The sequence below is a fragment of the Protomyctophum bolini genome (genome assembly GCF_963924005.1).
Source record: "Protomyctophum bolini genome assembly, chromosome: 3".
Lineage (NCBI taxonomy): Eukaryota > Metazoa > Chordata > Actinopteri > Myctophiformes > Myctophidae > Protomyctophum > Protomyctophum bolini.
Window position 1 is genome coordinate 43,131,641 of NC_137864.1, and position 21,182 is coordinate 43,152,822.

The window sequence follows — 21,182 nt, forward strand, 5'->3', positions numbered from 1 at the left end:
CGACTCGCCATCATTTAGCTGGGGACCACCTGGCTGGAACCCCATCAAGGACCACTGGTGGTCCCTGGACAACTGGTTGAGAATCACCGGATTAGAACATGCTAATAGTCTCCTATATAAAGTAATTTAATAATCCTAATTCAGCATATAGTTCAGTACAGTTAATGGGTTTATTAACCACTTTCAACCTGGCATTCTTATCTTGGACATGTCATTATATAGAGTATAGATCTATAATATAAACAAAATAAATTGGAAAAATAGCAGATCTCAACACTGCGATGCTAAATCATCTCATGATGAAGTAAGTGTATAGGGTTTGAGTGGTTAATGTGAGGTCAGTTGTTGTTGGACAGATGCTGTAAAATGTCTTGGGACCCTCAAAGGCATCATGTATTGTTTGCCACACTTAGCTTCTCTTTGCACGCATACGAAACAAAAGAGGATGCTAGCAACCACTTCTATCTCTCCTCCAAGCATGACACTTGGCAGCTGTAGCTGTGGAGTCGATGTCTAAATATAATTACACTCTGATGATTACACTGACTCTGAGTGTAATCATGCACACCTCTCCATTTAGACGTACATTTGGATTATATGTGACTGAACCTATACTCTACTGTGTAGCTTGATGCTGCTTTCACACTGGCAGACACAAAGGAGGACACATCACACGTTCTTGTGATGCTAAGACATCTACGACTACAAAACAGTTGAGCTGGTTTCAACTTCAGCTACAAAGATACACAGCTACAAAAGATGTGCTGTGTATCTTTGTGTTTTTTTTAGTGTGTTTGAACCATAGACTGTAAAAAACATATTTGTGAATGCAGCATAACACTGCCCCCAGGAGGACCATATGGTCCATGTCACTCTTACTGAGTTTGTTTATTCAGTACAACAGCCCATTGTCTCATTGTCCCCAATGACCTGTCCGTCTGGACTGTGGACCGAGCTGATTGATTGATTGAAGTATTTATTAACAGTATGCAGAATGCATGTGTACATTTAAAAAGAAAGCCCAAGTCAATACAATAAAACTCTTACTGTGGACGGCACCATATGATAAAGCATTAGGCTACACTTGTTTACAACAGGGTCCACCATTTTCAATTTATCAGAACATTTAGAGACGTACAAATCCAAATTCCATATAAAAAAAACAACAGGAAATCATCATATAAAGGGAGTAAAAATGGAAAAACATACCTACAGTAAGGGGAAAATGGGGTGGGGGACACAGATTTTACGGGGGCCAGTTTCGAGATGCAGCTGTCCGTATAGGTGCCCTTTGAGAGAGAGGTTTTGAAGGAGTCAAGGGATCCACATGTCTTAATGGCTGTTGGTAGGGCGTTCCACATTTTGGTGGCATAGATAGGAGCGAAAGGAATTCAGTCCCTTGTTTGTGCCGAATCTGGGTTGCACATGTTTGTTGAACTCCCTCTGGTGTTGTGGATGAAAAGCCAATGAATACTCCTTGAAAAATTGAGAGGATTCAGTTTAACCCATTTTGACCTGAGATCAGATTCTAAAAATGTCTTCTACATCCTGACAGTTTTCTGAAAAATATGTTTCTATGTCAGTGGTTCTTCTATTTTTCAAAAATAGCAGACCTAGATCTGCTATTTTTCAATAGCTAAAGCATAACATAATGCTAACACCAAAAGGGGTTCCCGCCCAAAATGGGAAAATGCACCACAGACATGACTAACATGACTGCCTGTCCAATTGTCCATGAGTAGCTGTCTGTCTGCCTGTCTATGAGTAGCTGTCTGACTGCCTGCCTGTCCAATTCTCCATGAGTAGCTGTCTGTCTGTCTGCCTGTCTATGAGTAGCTGTCTGCCTGCCTGCCAGCCAGCAAGTTGGTTAACAGAAAATAAATTGTTATGGCTGAGTAAAATAAAATACAATAAACACAATTTGCCTGAAAATAGATTACCCAGATATGACCTTTTTCATGAAAAAAAATGAGTAGTGATATGGCTGACTGAGTAAAATAAAACAATCTACCTGAAAATAGATAGCTATAAGTGAAGAGCAATTTCCGCAATTTCCTCAATTTCCATTTCCGCAATTTCCATTTCCACCATTTCCGCAATTTCCATTTCCGCAATTTCCATTTCCACCATTTCCGCAATTTCCGCAATTTCCATTTCCGCAATTTCCATTTCCATTTCCAACTATTAATGGCAGCTGGGTTTCATCATTCAAATAAAATAGAATTCTGTCCGTTTAGCTATAAAATTATGTCAGGGAATAGGGATACACAGTATATGTCTTTCATTTGCATTGCATCTCCCCCCCCCCCCCCCCTAACCCTAACCCTAACCCTAACCCTAACCCTAACCCCCCCAAGCTTTTATTTTAGTTCGAGTAATAGTACAACTCTAATAGTATTACTTATAATAATGTAATTAAAGATAACTTCATTCAGATTTATTTATTTTTATTTCATTTTCCAGATTTTTTTTTCTTCTTTTTTTTAGATTTTCATTGGTGGGCCAGTCATAATGGTCCCGCGGGCCTGATGTGGCCCGCGGGCCTGAGGTTGAGTATCACTGGTTTAGTCCCCTAATAGTTGGCCTTCTGTTGTAAAGCTCTCTCATTGACTCCTGTTTTTAAGCCTGTTAAAATAGCATAAAAATACAAATAAAGCATGATTTTAAAACAAAACTGTTTATTAATGATAGGTTTATGGTCGAATATGACATCAAGGCATTTAATAGCAACTCAAGTACTAAGTTGCAAACCCAGAACTCCAGTATTGCTTGTCTGGGACAAGTGGGATGGGGAGACGGGGGTCCCCCCCATTCCACTTGTCCCACACAAGCGATACTTCTGCCCCTCAAATGAACAGTTTGGATCTGGCCACCCTAATCATACACCATATCCCAGCTCTACGGTTTGATCGTATTCATTGATCGTATTCATTGAGCGTCTCCGCTCAGCCTCACAGATCCTCTGAACCACGTTGTTGACGTAGTGCTTCAGGTCTTCATACGACGGCACCGCCATCGTCATCCTGACGCCTCCCGCTATCCTCAGGAAGCCCTGTGACGATTGGCTGGAACCGGGACCGACCACGAGCAGCGTGGTGCCGTTCTCTCTCAGCGCGTCTGCGGCCGCCACCAGGGCGGCGTTGTCGTCGATGCCTTTGTTCTGCTCGCCGATGACCAACACCACCACCTGAATACGTGAATGGATGAAGTTTATTATTGACCAACACCACCACCTGAATACGTGAATGGATGAAGTTTATTATTGACCAACACCACCACCTGAATACGTGAATGGATGAAGTTTATTATTGACCAACACCACCACCTGAATACGTGAATGGATGAAGTTTATTATTGACCAACACCACCACCTGAATACGTGAATGGATGAAGTTTATTTCGAAGAAAAGACAATAAAAATACAATATAAGGCCTGGGTCATGGCTCAGCGGTTCAGGCACCCCTATTCCTACCATTTAAAAATAACACTTAAGGGGCCCACCTTATGGGCCCAGGGCCGCGCCCCGCTGTGCGCGGCCAGAGTGTGCTCCATGACGTAGCGCAGCGCCAGGCCTGCCGACGGAGCTCCTCCCAGGTACGGAGCCAGGCCGATGGCGCTCCTCATCCCCGCCTCGCTGTCGAAGTCGCTCAGGCCAAACACGCTGCGCGGTTTGGCCGCGCCATAGATCACCATGGCGACCTGGGTGAGTTCGGCGTCGAGGTCGAAGTTGGAAACGGCAGCTTTGACGAATGATTTGGTGAGAGTGAAATCACCGCGGGCGGTGTCAGCGGATGAGTCCAGCACAAAGACCAGCTCCAAAGACTTACCGGAGCAGCCTATAGGAGGATAGGAGAGAGAGAGGATATATCGGTCATTATTTGACTTTTTTTACCAATTTCAATCTGAAATATAGGTCTACAAGCTCACAATACGATGACGCACTGTGAGCTTGTAGATCGGATATTTTTGAATATTATTTGAATACAACCCTAACTGTAACATGTTCTCAACGTTTAATTCAAATATTATTTTTTTAATTGATTAAAAAATGTCCGTAGCCTAGGACTCTCCGAAATCGGGATGGGCATCGGACTCAAACTTCTGGCATTGGCTCTAGTTAATCAGCCAAACATTCTCTGTTCCCATTGGCTCTAGTTAATCAGCCAAACATTCTCTGTTCCCATTGGCTCTAGTTAATCAGCCAAACATTATCTGTTCCCATTGGCTCTATAGTTAATCAGCCAAACATTCTCTGTTCCCATTGGCTCTAGTTAATCAGCCAAACATGCTCTGTTCCCATTGGCTCTAGTTAATCAGCCAAACATTCTCTGTTCCCATTGGCTCTAGTTAATCAGCCAAACCTTCTCTGTTCCCATTGGCTCTAGTTAATCAGCCAAACATTCTCTGTTCCCATTGGCTCTAGTTAATCAGCCAAACATTCTCTGTTCCCATTGGCTCTAGTTAATCAGCCAAACATTCTCTGTTCCCATTGGCTCTAGTTAATCAGCCAAACATTCTCTGTTCCCATTGGCTCTATAGTTAATCAGCCAAACATGCTCTGTTCCCATTGGCTCTAGTTAATCAGCCAAACATGCTCTGTTCCCACCTGCTGATGTGAGGGTACAGACTTTGGTCCTGAGTTCCTGAACCTTCCCATGGAGCTCCTGTGCGTTGTCATAGGTGAAAACCACGTCTGGATCAGAGGTGATGCCAATGAGCTCTGTGTGCATTCTGCAGAGTGTTCACAATAATTAGGTACATGTATTGTAATGGCAAAGTTTAAACAATGGTCCCTTTTAACACTGCAATATCCTAGGTCTCAATTTAACTCTGACAGTGTACCAATTACCAAATGGACCCATTTTATTTATCTCAGATGCATGCAATACTGTTGACTAATGTGTGTGACATGTAAGCTGGCCAACTAAAGTTGTCAAATAAATGTAGTGGAGTAAAAGTACAATGTTTAGTGGAGTAGAAGCAAAAGTACTGACATTTTGAGATACTCAAAATTGTACTTAAGTACAGTACTTAAGCAAATGTACTTAGTTACTTTCCACCACTAGTGATAACACAAACATTTATTTTTCTTACCTGGAGGGAGCCACAGCCAAGACAAATACCTCTCTCTGCCTGGCTTTGTCCACTGCTGGAGACACCTTGCACACACAAAACCATGAGCTATTAATCAATTCATTTATGTTTAGGTGATGATGGTGTTGGGCATCAGAATATATACACAACCAACCAAAACAATATTATCTTGACTCATCAAAGCAAAAAATATTGGTGCAGATTTTAACAACCCGTCACATTCTGCAATGCATAATCTTTTCCTACACTGTAAAAACCTTGTGCGTTAGTTTAACATTGACAATTAAATGTCAAAGTTAAATCAACACTCAAGACTTTGCACTGTATTTACAATGCATATAGGCATTTAACAGATGCTCTTATGGCAGGCACATACCACAAACAACGAGTTGGCTTTGTACGACGCTTAAAAGGTCTTTAAATAAATACTTTTTGAAATGTCTATGAGGAAAATGAACGGGGAATCATTTCCTGGGCCCTGGTAGGGGTCGGGACTGCGACGCTCTATAGTCTCCTATCTTAACCCATTTTGGGCGGGAACCCCTTTTGGTATTAGCATTATGTTATGCTTTAGCTATTGAAAAATAGCAGATCTACAAGCTCATAGCGCCACTGAGTGGTGCGCTACGAGCTTGTAGATCTGCTATTTTTGACAAATCGAAGAACGACTGACATAGAAACATAGCTTTTACAGAAAACTGTCAGGATGTAGAAGACATTCTTAGAATCTGATCTCCGGCCAAAATGGGTCTTTAATCATCCGGAGGCCTTACCGGGTCCTCCGACTTCCCCCCAGTGAGCAGCACCACCACGTGGGGCGCCTCGGTCCTGAACCCCCCCTCCTCCACGTGGAAGGTGTTCTCCGCCACGTGCGTCAGCGCGGCGCCCGTCCGCGTCTCCCCGCCGCGGAACGCCACAGCCTCCAGGTCGGCCAGGAAGTCTCCCGGGCTGCCGTGGCGCCCGGCCGGGATCTCCATGAAGACGCTGCTGTCGGCGTACTGGGCCACAGCCAGCACCGTGTCCGCGGAGCAGGCGTCCATGAACAACGTGAACCTACCATTTACAATTTATAGGCATTTAGCAGACGCTCTTGATCCAGAGCGACTTACATTAAGCAAAAAACTAAAGCATGGCATACATCACATATATAAAAAGTAGTTATCATGAATCATGTATAAACTAAGAACGTAACAGTGGAGTATCTATGTCAACTATACTATATTATATATTATACAACATACATGTGTACTATAAAGTGCTATGACTACATAAAATGCAATTCTAGTGCTGTCTACGTAACGAGCTATAAGTCTGTCTAAAATACTATCTAAGTCTACATAAAGTGCTATCTAAGGGGCTAGGCTAGGGCAAGTGCTACGGGCCATGGTGGAGTCTGAAGAGGTGGGTTTTCACACTACGGCGGAAGATTGGGAGTGAGGCTGCAGTTCTGACTGTGATGGAGCCAGAGTTCCATAGTTTTGGAGCCAGAAGGGAGAAGAGTTTGGGACGTGTGGAGCGTTGTCCCGGCGTTTACCTCTTGATGAAGTCTTTGGCCCGCTGGAAGATCTCCAGACCCGAGGACCACGAGCCATCGATCAGGAACAGAAGGTCCACGGAACATTCTAGCAGACCTGACGGTACTGATAAAACAGAGGAGGGATTGGGTCCATTTGAAACGGAACATTCTAGCAGACCTGACGGTACTGATGAAACAGAGGAGGGATTGGGTCCATTTGAAACGGAACATTCTAGCAGACCTGACGGTACTGATGACACAGAGGGATTATTGGGTCCATTTGAAAGAGGAGCACGTAGTCAAAAGATTTATTTAAAGGTTTTTTTGTGGGAGTTTGACAGAAGTAAAACGATGTTTTATTTATATTTAAAATACTTACTCAGATACTTCCCACCACCTATGCAAGAGAAAATACAAAAAGAAAAAGAAAATATTTTGTTGACTCAGCAATCAGATCACACTTATTTGTTGACAAAAGACAGATTGATTTATAGACTTCTATATTCAGTTCATTATTCATTTGGTGGATGTATTCTAAAGGCGGTACCACAGTGTTGGTCTGCCCTGTATCCCAGTGGACAGAGACAGCTGTACTCTTCCACACCCTCTGCTATGCATGTCCCTCCATTCAAGCAGGGGTTGGATTCACAGATGTCTGGAAGAAAGAGAGGAGAGGAGTTGGAAGTACAGTGGATTTAGTATGAAAGATATTTGTGTATTCCTCTTCAGAGTTCCAGTAGTTACCTGGGCAGATGGTTCTGTAGCATCTGATGTGAACAGTGTGGCTGATCCTCTTCCAACTGTTAAGGGACAAACACAATGAAAGCTCTCCCACAACTAAGGCTAGTGACTTGTCTGTTTTCTTTGCTCTACATTAAATATCGTTGCTGAAAATAGACTATCAGCAAGCTCACAGTGCACAGTGCACATCGATGCGATGCGCTGGGAGCCTGTTGAACAACACTTTTTGCAATTTTTTCACTCACACACACACACACACACACACACACACACACACACACACACAGAGCCCCAACCCCAGCCTTCTTCCTCAACCTACCCATAGTATGGACATGTACCGGCCACGGGCCTGGCCCCAGCATGTTTCCCCCGTCTCCCCCAGCACATGTGGTCGCCTTGGAATTGTCGTACTGACTCTACGGTGCTCCTGAGGCACATACTGGACTCCACTCGGCACCCTGTTCAGAAATACACACATACTGGACTCCACTCGGTACCCTGTTCAGAAATACACACACTTATGGACCACACACTCCTCCAAGCCCACCCCCGTACTACTATGCCACTGTTTCCCCAGCCTATTTCATTTCAAGGTCATCGAACTGGGACGCCCAGTCTAGGGTTGCGCTTTACCCCCCCCCCCCCGACATGTGTGAATCACATTGAGTGACATAATCGGTCTGGTATGTGTGTAATAGTATAATAAATTACCAAAATATTCATTATTATAGACATACATAGTATTTATAATGATAATTGCATAAAAAAATATATATATTAGGATTATATGGCCGTATTATCGGGCTTGTTTCGGCTTGTTTTTCGAGGGGAGATTTGCTGTATTTCTCTCGCAAGAGTTGGCTTGTGTTTTTTCCGATTTTACGGGGGCCAGTTTCGAATTGCAGCTGTCCGTGGGTGCCCTTTGAGAGCGGTTTTGAAGGAGTCAAGGGATTTGCATGTCTTAATGACTGTTGGTAGGGCGTTCCACATATTGGTGGCATAGGAGCGAAAATAATTTAGTCCCTTATTTGTGCCAAATCTGGGTTGTACATGGTATGTACTTGCACTCCCTCTGGTGTTGTGGGTGTGGACTTCATTGACATTAAGGAAGTATCTAGACAGGTACATGGGTATCTTGGTGGTGTATCGAATCCTGTGGACCATAAATCATTGTGACTCTCAAACTGCCTGGTCTGTGGCCCTCGCATGCTCTGACAGGCATGCTGGTGTAGGAGTGCAGATACAATATATAGCCAGCAGCCCCGTCCGCTTTACCAGTCAGAATACTTTTCAGTTACCTTTGTGCACTCTCAGCGTTACAAATTGACAAATGGATAAATGCAGCTGTAGGCCAAGCTTGAATTATCCTCTTTCAATCTGCCAAACTTTTGTTTCATAAAAATCCACCGTAGACAATGTTATGAGCTACTTTCTGTCAAGATATTCTCTGCAGGTGATTATTTTTCTAAGTGTTGGAGTTTGGAAGCTCTGGTGTTTATTAACGGGTCGCGCTGTGCGAAACAGGTGGTACAACAGGTGGTACAACAGGTGGTACGCAGGGCCGTTCAGTGACCTTAACAGAGTCCTTGCAGAGGGCAGACAGGGTAGGGGTCGAAGGTTATGAGGTGATGTTCTTCCTCTTTTGCACTAGGTATGTTGGTGTGTGGTTTTTTAATGTTGTACGGGTCACTGTGTGCCTTTGTTGTCTTGTATTGTGTATTGTTTGTATTGTATTGTATTGTATTGTATGCTGCATTGGGATCCAAGACAAATTTCTCCCTTACAAAATAAAGAAACCTTGAACCTTGAATTACTACGAGTGCTTCCAAACTTCCAAGAATGTCTTGACAGAAAGTAGCTCATAACTAGTAGCTCATGTCTACGGTCGATTTTTATGAAACAAAAGCTCGGCAGATTGAAAGAGGATAATTCAAGCTTGGCCTAGAGCTGCAATGTTCGTGAGTTTAACGTCGTTTAATACAAGCAGATCGCAAAAGCAAATTGGATGAATGGGGAGTCAATGGAGGGTATTGCAACTCTAGATTCATCCCATTATTTAAAAGAAATCTAGAGTTGCAAATTACGGCTAAGAAAGAAGCACACATACTTACGGGGGTGTATGTCACTAAGAATGAAGCCCACCTACTTACGGGGTGTATGTCACTAAGAATGAAGCCCACCTACTTACGGGGGTGTATGTCACTAAGAATGAAGCACACCTACTTACGGGGGTGTATGTCACTAAGAATGAAGCACACCTACTTACGGGGGTGTATGTCACTAAGAATGAAGCACACCTACTTACGGGGGTGTATGTCACTAAGAATGAAGCACACCTACTTACGGGGGTGTATGTCACTGCAGACGGCGTTGTGCGTGAGCGTCGTGACCAGGCCGTTGACGGCGTCGTTGTACATCTCGGCAAAAAACACGTATCGCTCGCTGGGTTCCGACGCCACTGCCTGGAGGACTGACCAACTAAAAAGGTAGAATGCCATTAAAAATGTATAATATTATTTAACTCCAGAGGTATGTTTTCATATCTATTATACCAAAATCAGTAATATATTGTATGTGATCCCTACCCTGAACCAGAACAAATAATAATTCCTGGCCAGCCCAGAATATGATTCAACCACATCTCATTCATTCCTGCTTCAAAACACCAGAGTAAAATCTTTGAGGCGAACAGAGTATAGTACTAGTACATCTTACTCTGGATGATGGATCCCCACAGCAAACACGATGATCCCGCTCTTTCTGGCCAGGAAGGCAGAGTGCCGGAAGTTGTCTTGGGAAACTCCGTCGGTGAGGAGGAGGAGGATTCTGGGAATGTTGGGTCTTCCTCCAGGAAAGCCTTTCCTCAAGACATGGTACACCGCACCGCCTGCCTTAGTGCCTCCCCCTCTGGGCCAGGAGAGCAAACACCAGTGGACTTGTTGTGTGTACAGTATAACAATAATAAAAACTATAAACTATAGGACATTCTGAGGATAGGATATATGATGATGTGTTGGAGGAATTACAGCTTTCAGTTGTCTCCACAGATAAGAATTGCACTTACATAAAGTATACCAGGGACGTGCACACATAAAGGGGGGCTTCCTGAAGTATACGGAATGGATGGAAGTGGTAAGAGAGAGATATACAGACCTAAAATAGATCCTCTTGATGGCCTCCTTGGTCTCCTCTCGTGTGGGATAGTCGCTCAGAGAGAACTCCAACTTGGTCTTGGAGCTGAACTGCATGAGGCCCACACGTACCTGGGAATGGAAAGGGACCACGAAACTCAAATGTTTTACTTAAGTAAAAGTATCAATACTACAATGTAGATGTAGCAGGCCTACTCCGTTACAAGTAGAAGTCCCGTATTCAAAATGTACTCAACTTAAAGTACAAAAGCATCGGCGTCAAAATGTACGTCGTCAAGTACTTAAAGTAAAAATGCTCATATTGCAAAATGTGTACAAAACCTTTTGAAAATAGCAAATTGTACAACAAGCAGATCTGCTATTTTCAAATGGCCGAAATGTAAATAGGGTTGACGACGTGTACTCTCGTTTTCAAATCAAAATTAAAATCCAAAGTATTGGAAGTACTTTCCAAATACCTCAGAATTATACTTAAGTGTAAATGTACTTTGTTACTTTACGCCACTGACGAAATGTGTGACTCCACGGTGAAGTGCACGTTTTCACGCTTTTCTCATAAAACCTACAAACTTTGTTGTACATAAAATAGGGAAATTAGGCTATACCTATACATATACATAACAGGGGACGGGGGGGACAAAGTACCCTGTCAGGATTGATATCCAGAACATCCATCAGTTTTCCAGCGAAGTGTTTGGCTCGCTCAAAGCTGCTTTTCCCCACACTGTACGATCCATCCAGGAGGATGAGCATGTCTATCACTGCTGAGCACTGGATCACTGGAGACGAGAGGACGCACACGCACACACACACACACACACACACACACACACACACACACACACACACACATACACGCACATGCACACACACACACACACACACACACACACACACACACACACACACACACACACACACACACACACACACACACATGCACGCACGCACATTTTTGTTCTTTATTTGATTCCGCAAATTACAATTTATTTTACAAGGAAACAAATATAAACGGGGTTGACAGTTCATGTCCCTCTTAAGGATACACATGGCACCTCCTCCTCCCCACAGACAAACTGCCTATAACAGCCGAAACAGAACGGTAATTGGCAAGTCGTTTAGCTTTTGCTCTTTGGCTCACAGACAGACAGACACACACACAGTCACACACACACAAACACACACACACACACACACACACACACACACACACACACACACACACACACACACACACACACACACACACACACACACACACACACACAGATGATATAGAACCACTGTATAGAACCACTGCAGTAAGCAGCTATACTAAGCTACTCCTTACTGCATGGTTCTCAAACCTTTTCATTTCAACTCAAGAGTGTATACAAATGGTCCCTTTGGTTACATTTGTACAGTACATCACCTTTATGGGTCCATTTGGAACTCCCTCAGGCAACCCTGAGGGTTCCTATATAAGGACCCAAGTTTATGAACCCCATGGCTAACAGCTTAGACACGTAAACGTATAAACTATATACAGCATGTATATCTCGTAGTCTCTAAGTATGAATCTAAACGGTTCAAATGAATGTCATCCCATTTGATTCTGTGAAACTCACAGTGGCCGGAGGCAGATATCTTCACTATGGTGTCTTTGTCTTCCAGGGTCCACTGAAGACACTCAGCTGCAACACATGCACGCACGCATGCGCACGCACGCACACACACACACACACACACACACACACACACACACACACACACACACACACACACACACACACACACACACACACACACACACACACACACACACACACACACACACACGGAGGATACAAAGGTTAAAGATAGAACATGTATATCTTGCCATATGCTTGCCTTGGATGTATTGTAGAGTGGTTTGATAAAGTGGACATACCTTGCAAAGCCAACAATATGACCAAGAACCCTTTGAGAAGCATCGTCTTCTTCACCATTGCCTTGTTGGTCATGACAGTGACTCAATGTATGACCGTGACTCCAGCATGTCAGATCCTCCTCTCCATATCCAGCAGAAGAAACTGCCCCAATAGCATTATGTGTTCCATATACACATCACGTACAGCACACTGCCAACACAAACTAAATGTTTTAGGACCAAGAGAACCCCTCCCAGCTTTAGCAGAAGGGAGAGAGAAAAATAGGGTTGAAGCCGTCAGGGTAAGAGAAGAGGGGTGGAAGCATTTACGTAATCGTTTACACCTGGAGGCGAAAGAATGTTAAAAGGAAGGACCTCACCTGGAATGCCAAGTCAAGCCAGAAGCACACACTCACTCACTCACTCACTCACTCACATGCAAGTTAGTGTCAAACTACTGTATGTTAGTGTATATGAAAATAGTGAATGTCCATATGCTGATTTAACTGGAGGACGTGCTGTATGTGAGTTTAAATTAGGAGAGCTATAGGCCTATGTGTGGCACTGTTCTGTAGACATCCACACATTGCCATTCAGAGGACTGGTAATCACAAAGTGTTTTGGACTTAGCTCTGAGATGTAGTGGAGTAGGGTTAGTACTAGTAAAAGTACTGGAAATTGGAAATACTCAAGTAAAGTACAATACCTCAAAATTGTACTTAAGTACAGTACTTAAGTAAAAGTACTAGTCAAAGTGACTTTCCAGCACTGGTTTTAGCGGGCTGGTCCAATAATAATCGTGCCACTGGTTGGACTTCAATCTGCTGATGATGAAGAATGGATACAAATACGTATATAAGTATGAATAGATCATTTTCAATGGTCAATTATTGTAAATGGTGCATTTATATAGTGCCTTTATCCAAGGCACATTACGTATAGATTGTGCATTACATTCACCCATTTTCATACACAGACGGCAGAGGAAACCATACCATCAGGAGCAATTAGGGGTTCAGCGTCTTGCTCAAGGACACTGCAACACGAACGCTGGGGGATCCCGGGATCGAACTGGGAATCCATCCAATCGCTCTACCGGCCACTCTACCCCTGGAAATGGAAAATAGTATGGGATACTTGGCTGAAAAGTACCATTCTACAGCCAGTCAAGCAAGAAGATATTAATGACATTTTTATTAAATATAAACATTTTATATAGGCTGTCTGGGGGGGGGAAGCACCATTCTTAGTATAGGAGTACACCAGACAACCTGCTTTCTCATGATCCTCATTATTTCTCTTGTCAAAACGTTTAAAAAAAATTGTCTAAGAAATAAATCAATAAATAATCATTTCAACATTTTCAATTTCAGTTATTTTGCTCAAGCTCAACACATTGTGACCTTGTAGATTAGCTATTTCCCCATATTCACTGCACAACAGTTTCCAGTTTCCTCTGTCTGCACTGCACCACAGACCACACCTGTGGTGTGTGAGGCCTTGATTCAGGTCTGTGCTCATGCAGAGGTGAAGTCCCACTGTCCAATCAGTTGTGGTCCTGATGCTGACTTTGACTGGCAGGATGCAGGGTGGTAAGAAGTGAACTAGGGAGCTTGGTTGTGATGCTGCTCATTACAAAGCATGAACGAAATTAAACTTTTTCTTTTTGGTCACCAGGGGGGGCCTCTTCCCTGATAAACAGGGTAGTAAACTTTACAATACTTTAGCATTAGCTAAAATGACATTAAAGTATCATACATCGTGTCTACATTTCACTGAATCAATTGTTATTCATAAAATCACATGAAAATATTGGAATACCGGCCTACATTCAAAGATTATATTTTAAACAATCAACATTCTAGGTTGAAACTTTGGTACGCACGTTTACACGCATACTTACGGTAGACCCCGGAAGTAAACAGAAACGTAAGATCCACGAGATCTCGCTCTGAGAACAACAACAAACATCAGTTTGGATTGAAGCTATTGTTATAATTATTATTGTATCAATATCACTGACTGTATGTACCATGTGACGATCATTTTGAATAAAAAAAAGAACGCGTCACAGCGGTGCAGCTAGCTAGGCTCCCTAGTCCAGCCAGGAAGATGGCGATCAATACTACTAGTAATTATGCGAGTTTCCACAACCAGCTCGCGTCCATCATGGAGGTGCTGGCCAACGCCGCGGTGGCAGAGATCTGCCAGCTGGTGGACGACGGCTACGGCTCCCTGAGGCTGGAGATCAGCCGGACCCAGAGGGAGAACCTGGCCCTGAAGAGCAAGATGAGGCTCATGGAGATCCGTGGAGCACGAGCACCCGACAGGACAGCCTCAGCATCATCATCATTATCACCATCATCTTCCACGAAGAGAACATCCACCACCCCCCCAACACTGGCGCTGATGGTCACCTGCACCAGGAAAGGTAAACTGTCACATCTCTCGATCTTTAATCTGAGTTCCCAGAAGTTTTATTTTTCGCCACTACTCTCTCCAGTGTTAACTTAAAGCTTGCAAATATTGCAAAAATGTTTCATGTTGTCCTACGTGGGATTCGATCCTCTTGTAAACTATTGTAGGTTGTAATACCTATCCGACACAGCTAGGTCTTGAGGTAGCCCCTCTCGGGACCCCCTGGGTCAGCTCATTCTATCGTGGACCCATGGGTCCTCAAAGTTATCCAAATGTCAGAAACTTTACGTACCATTGGATTGGGTTCTGGCTCGCGGGGCTAGTCTTGAGGGTTCCCTCAAACTTTTAAATTTCAAGCCCCGCATCGGGCATTGGCATTTGACTTTTGGCCACATCCCCTATTTGTTTCAGACCCTAAACTAATAGTTAGGATAAATATATCTGGTCAAGTGCAGCAGGCTATATGGACCAGAGCTAGGATAAATGAAACCTCAGAGGTTTACAGGTAGTAACTATTCGTATGTCTCTAATTGTTATGTTGGATTGAACATGGTGGGCCCTATTGTGGATTTACAAGCTCCAAGTGTTGCGTACACATGCAGCGCGTTGTGACCTTGCAGATCCTCGGTGCTACACTCACCATGAATCCAAGCAGAGGTCCTCACAAGTATAGGTGGGCCCTATTGTAAACAAATGTAATACTTTATGGTGTCGTCCACAGTTAACGGTTTTGTATTGAGTTGTGCTTGAAATGTACTGTAATTCTCCAATCTGTTAATAAATTCATCAATCAATCAATATCAATAATTTTCCCGGTCGGGGACCCCTCTGAAACCCCCCCAAGGACCCTCAGGGGACCAGACCCCGTCCCCACATTGAGAACAAAATGGTCCAAATATCTCAATAACATAGTATGGAGATCACTGCACATGTACTAATATTGTATTGTATTACATGCATACTCTTGAGTTGTATCATTAAAATAATAATGAAGAAGACTATACACTCTGATTTTTCGTTGTAGTTTTAGTCGACAAAATCAACACTGCTTGACTGTTGGGACATAGTTTCTCATTTCATTAATTCACAATGATGTCCCCTCTTATGTCCAGAACATGTTGGAGGAAAACATCCCACCACTCCGAAAACATCTGGAAGATCGTCCACACTGGAGACCTCTGGCTCTCACATGCCACGGGTTAGTCTCTGTAATATGGTTAAAACAGTCTCTTTCTGCTTTACTCTAGCTTTCTCCCCCAAATGTTTTTCTGAGTTATTGGTTATTTTGTTTGCTTCACATGATGTAGATCTTGTAAATAATTCACCAGCACTTGAATCTTTGTAGAATTATTGATTGATCTGCTGTAAGCAGTTTGATGTACATGCACCCTGCTCGGTTTATCACGACACTGTGCTGATCTTGCTGTCAGGCACAAACCGTGTATTTCAATACAAATTAAATGGTAAATGGTGCATTTATATAGTGCCTTTATCCAAGGCGCTTTACATAGATTGTGCATTAAATTCACCCATTCATTCAAGCCCGGGTTCAAACTGGCAACCTTGCGGTTACCATCCAGCCACTCTACCCCTGAGCCACCGTCGCCCTACACTGTCATATGACAGTGTGTGACAAAGTGTTGCATCCCAAATGCGTTGTGAGCTTGTAGTTTGCCTATTTTTGCTAGATGAATGAACCAATTTAACTTAAACTATAGACGAATAACAGTTTAAGTCCAAATGTTATTCTGACCCCTCCACGAAAAGGCCTAGTTGTCCTGACCCCTTATCCATCATTTATACATTATGGATAATTAGTATTGACTTTAACTGTTATTTGTCTATAGTACTCAGTGACCTGGCCAAAATAGGGTGGTAAAGTTAAATGTGGTTAGGTTTTGAAATATTAAACTAATTAAAAGTTTTAACAAGAGCTTCATTGGAACCATTGGAATACCTTTCAACATTTCCTGATATATAATGCTTTTGGACATGCAAGGCCCGATAGCAACAATATGATAATACATGTAGCACTTGTGGTTGTGAAATGTGCAATATAAATAAATTGGATTGGATATACAGGGCCTTCTCAAAACATTTGAATATCGTGGGAAAAGTTCAAAAAGTGAAACTTTGACTCTGGAATTGATAAAACAGACAGTGATGATTTGGGACCATGTTATCTGAATGGAGTGTTCACACTGGAGTCAACACAGCCATCTAGTTAGTTGCTGCAGGAGTGAGGTCTAGCCAACACCAACTCGGGATTCCTGGATCGCTGCCCTCCACAATTTCCTATCCAACATCAGGTTATTGAGCTCTGCAGTGTTGTTAGCCAAGCTGTCGCGCCGCAGCACTGGCACTCAACCATCTACCAGGATATTTTAGAGCACTTTGTGCTTCAGTATGTTGATAAGCTTCATGGAGATGCTGATTTTCTTTTCCAGCTCAATTTTGCACCTGCCCACAGTGCCAAAACTACTAGTAATTGGTGTAGTGACCATGGTATTACTGTGCTTAACTGGCCTGACCTGTTGTTTGTTGTCAAGAGGAAGGTGTGAGACACTAGATTCAACAATACAAATGTTAAACTCATTTGTTGCTATCAAAGCAAATCTGGGCTTCCATAACAACTCAACAACAGTGCCACAGGCTTATTACCTCGATGCCACGCCCCATATTGATGAAATAATTTGTTGAAAAGTAGACCCACGTATTGAGTGCATAAATTAACATACTTTTCAGATGGTCGACATTTCTGTATTTTATACATTTTTTTTATTGGTCTCATATTTTTATTTTGAGATATGATTTTTTTGATTTTCATGAGCTGTATGCCATAATCATCAAGATTAAACCCAAAAAGGTTTTAAATATTTCACTTCATGCTCAATGAATCTAGAATACATGAAAGTTTCACTTTTTGAATTATATTACGGAAGATTTCAGTTTCACACAGACGGAAAAGCCCATATTACCACATTGACATTGACATTGACGTGTATGTGTGTGTCGTGTCAGTCGGTGGTTGTTGCAGGCGCTCCAGTGAATCCAGATGTGATGGTGATCAAGGAGGAGAGGAGGCTGGAAGATGAGCTCAGTGGCTGCATTGTGGCAGAAGACCGCCACAGGACACCACCTGGCTGCATCGTGGCAGAAGACCCCCACAGGACATCACCTGGTAGCAGCAGTACGTGTCATATAGCCATACATACTGATATATCGGCCATTATTTGAAGACATTGGTGTCTGCAATTACGCAGCCGAGGTGTCGTCTAAGCTGCAAAAGCAGCTTAGATGCAACAGTTGATCAAACTAATTGATTTAATTGATTATAAATAATATAAACTTTTATAAAATAAGCGATTTGGCGAACATAGCCGATCTACAAGCTCATGCATTGCAATGCTAAAAAGTAATGGACCGAATAATAAATCATAAAGAAGATAATAGATAATAATTTGCAGCATTAATCAGGGATTCCTCCTGAGTGACCTCATCAGTAGCTCCAATACAGTTATGTGAAACGGGGCGGTGGTGGCTCAGGGGTAACCGCAAGGTTGCCAGTACAAAACCCTGTGAGCTCCCCCAGAGTTAGTGTCGAAGTGTCCTTGAGCAAGACACTGAACCCCTAATTGCTCCCGACGTGCTGATTGGTGCCTTGCCTGGTTTCCGCCGCCATCGGTGTATGAATGTGTGTGTGAATGGGTGAATGTAATGCACAATCTATGTAAAGCGCCATGGATAAAGACGCTATATAAATGTACCAATTACCATTCATTTTCCATTTAGACATAATTGTCTGTCGTCATCCAAATGCTATTTTAGAGAACTCTTCACTCCACACGAAGTATGGAGAGCTGATGGACCTGACAGTAGTGTTAGGAGAGGTATTTATGTAAAAAGGATATTTCTTATTTAAATGCAGTGCTGTATACTTGCAGTAATATTGAATAAAGTCAAGTTACATTAATACAGTTACGGTATAAGAAACGCATTGCAGTGTGTAATGCAGTGTGCCATGGCAAAGTCCCACCCTCACAAAAAGGCTGATGTTAAAGTAGAATTCCACTGACATCTTAATTGAATAATTTTCAAGTGGAGACATAGCTGGTAAGGTTATTACATTTGTATAATTATTATGTGGTCAGAGTATTGTGGACAAAGCTATCTCTGCACAGGACTAGTAGGAGCGGTAGGAGCAAATTTGTAATGACTCTCCTAATGGTATTTTGAGTTCTGGGTTCAATTATTGTCACATGCCTACACTTAACTTTAAAAAAAATCCTTTGTAATGCAGCAAGCTGGAGCATGTGCAGCAGGTCTGGACTGTAACTGGCTCAATTACTATCATGAACCATTTAAAATAAAATACAAGAGACCCAGAATTGCATTACCCACAAATGTCTCCCCAACCAAAAATAGCTCACGTGTACGTGTGAGCCTGTAGATCAGATATTCTCACTGAATGTTCGCCTATTATGACATGCCCAGAATAGCAATTCTACGGTTCATGTGTTGAACATCCACCACAGAATATCTTAATGTAAATCAAGTGGATTGCCATCATTATGACACACTTTTTTCCAATCTTTTCTTGTTTCCCTCCCTTGTTCTCTTCAGTTGGACTTCTGAAGGCCGATGCGACCCCAAGCATCAGTGAAACGGAAATGCCCAGAATTAGCCTCTCCGGGCAGTACGAAACGGAGGACTTCACCCAACCCCCACCTCAACAACGACGAGTCGTGGCAGAGGACGACGACGACAATGATGGCCTGAAAGCTCAGAAGGCCGACAGCGGGTACGACACCGATATACAGCAAACACAACAGCCGGACCGAAACTGTAGACTACTAACAAGGGACTCTGCTCCAAGCTGCACAGTGTACGGTGGCAGAGCCAGTGAAGTAGCAGACTTGTCGACGTCGCAGCAAGGCGTGGGAGATGTGGTTCTGTGTGACTCGTTCTCTGTCGATGCCATCGCCACGGAGTCGGGAAGCAGCACAGGGACTGATGCACAGATTCCACTGGCAAAAGCATGTGATACAGACGTGCCAACGCTTAAGACCAAAACGAACGGTTTGTACGGCGCGCTGCCGCCGTCTCTAGTGGCAGACTGGAAAGTAGAGGAAGGCACCACAGCTGTTAAAATAGAGGCAGACACGCTGTCGTCTTGGCCAGACGGGAGCACTTTTAGCACCGGCCTGTCCTTAGTTCCCCTTCAGAGAAATGACAGGGACGACATGCAGATGATTCACAGTAAATTAGTGAGTGACAATGACAACGGCCTGTCCTCGCCAAGTCGCCACAGAGAAAACGACTCGTCCGGGAGTAGAAACAGCGAGCTGGACACCGGCGGCTTTGACTCCTCTTCCTTCGACGACCTGTTCTCGTCCCCGGAGGTGGCCAGGTCTCTGACGGCTCCTCACAAAGACGCGGACGAGGACGGACCGGAGGAGCGCCTGCCGCCGCCGCCGCAGTCGTCGTCCACGTTTCCGTTCCTGTCCACCTTTGGGAACCCGTCTACCTCCTCCTCCTCTGCCACCAACTTTCGCAACCCTTCCTCCTCCTCCGACTCCAGATTCCGGCCGTTCGTCATGGCCAACCCGGAGCACGTGTTCAGCTGCCAGCAGTGCGGGAGGCTCTTCACCAACACCAGGGACCTGCTGGTGCACCAGAGGTCCCACGCCGGGGAGAGACTCTACCACTGCCCCGTCTGCAGGAAGCCCTTCCTGCACCTGCACCAGCTCAAGACGCACCAGCGCGTCCACACCGGGGAGAAGCCGTTCAGCTGCACGCAGTGCGGCAAGCGCTTCTCCCAGTCCAGCCACATCAAGAGGCACATGAGCGTCCACACGGGCGAGAAGAGGTACAGCTGCGGCCTGTGCGGCAAGCGCTTCTCCCAGTCGTGCAGTCTGAAGGTCCATCAGGCCGTTCACACGGGAGAGAGACCCTATAGCTGCACGCAGTGCGGCAAGAGCTTCTCCGTGCTCGGAAACCTGGTCAGACACCAAAGTGTTCACATCAGGAAGTAAAAAAACCAAGGGACATACTAATATTGTAAAAAAAAAAAAAAAAAAGGGTTCTACATTATTGATATTGAGTCTTATGCAAGTGTAATGTGTATTAAGTCATTAGAGGTCCTTTATCATCTCTGTTCATATTATAGGGAATGTTTTATGTGTGCCGTCTTTGCTAAATAATGTGTGCTGTTGCAAAATGACAAATGTATTTATATGAAATAAAATGCTATTTCAAACATTTACAGTTGTAGTCTTTTTAGGTGCCACAGTTATGAATAATTGGGATTTCCAGTCAAGTACTTTTGTGTATATATGTAAATTCTTATTACGTTACAATAATGCAGATAAA

General features: G+C 43.6%; 2 protein-coding genes across 3 annotated transcripts; one reads left to right on the plus strand and one right to left on the minus strand.

Moving 5' to 3' along the window:
• Positions 1-640: 640 nt before the first annotated feature.
• Positions 641-12,486, minus strand: LOC308312450 (von Willebrand factor A domain-containing protein 2-like; the record flags this gene model as incomplete). Its single annotated transcript, XM_080759057.1, has 13 exons — positions 641-645; positions 2,956-3,187; positions 3,503-3,837; positions 4,608-4,732; positions 5,096-5,160; positions 5,869-6,148; positions 6,630-6,735; positions 7,356-7,411; positions 9,693-9,830; positions 10,068-10,259; positions 10,506-10,615; positions 11,150-11,283; positions 12,414-12,486. The coding sequence occupies 13 exons, from the start codon at positions 12,484-12,486 to the stop codon at positions 641-643; spliced, it is 1,851 nt and encodes a 616-aa protein (XP_080615183.1).
• Positions 12,487-14,362: 1,876 nt separating this feature from the next.
• LOC308313510 (uncharacterized protein) lies at positions 14,363-20,992 on the plus strand. 2 transcript variants are annotated; one of them, XM_080760663.1, is made up of 4 exons: positions 14,363-14,823; positions 15,923-16,008; positions 17,832-18,000; positions 19,434-20,992. In XM_080760663.1, exons 1-4 carry the CDS (start codon positions 14,505-14,507, stop codon positions 20,843-20,845), a joined length of 1,986 nt encoding a protein of 661 aa, XP_080616789.1. In that variant the 5' UTR covers positions 14,363-14,504; the 3' UTR covers positions 20,846-20,992. The 2 variants fall into 2 exon arrangements, with proteins under 2 accessions (XP_080616789.1, XP_080616790.1); XM_080760664.1 differs by having other exon boundaries at positions 17,832-17,991.
• The last annotated feature ends 190 nt before the right edge of the window (positions 20,993-21,182 follow it).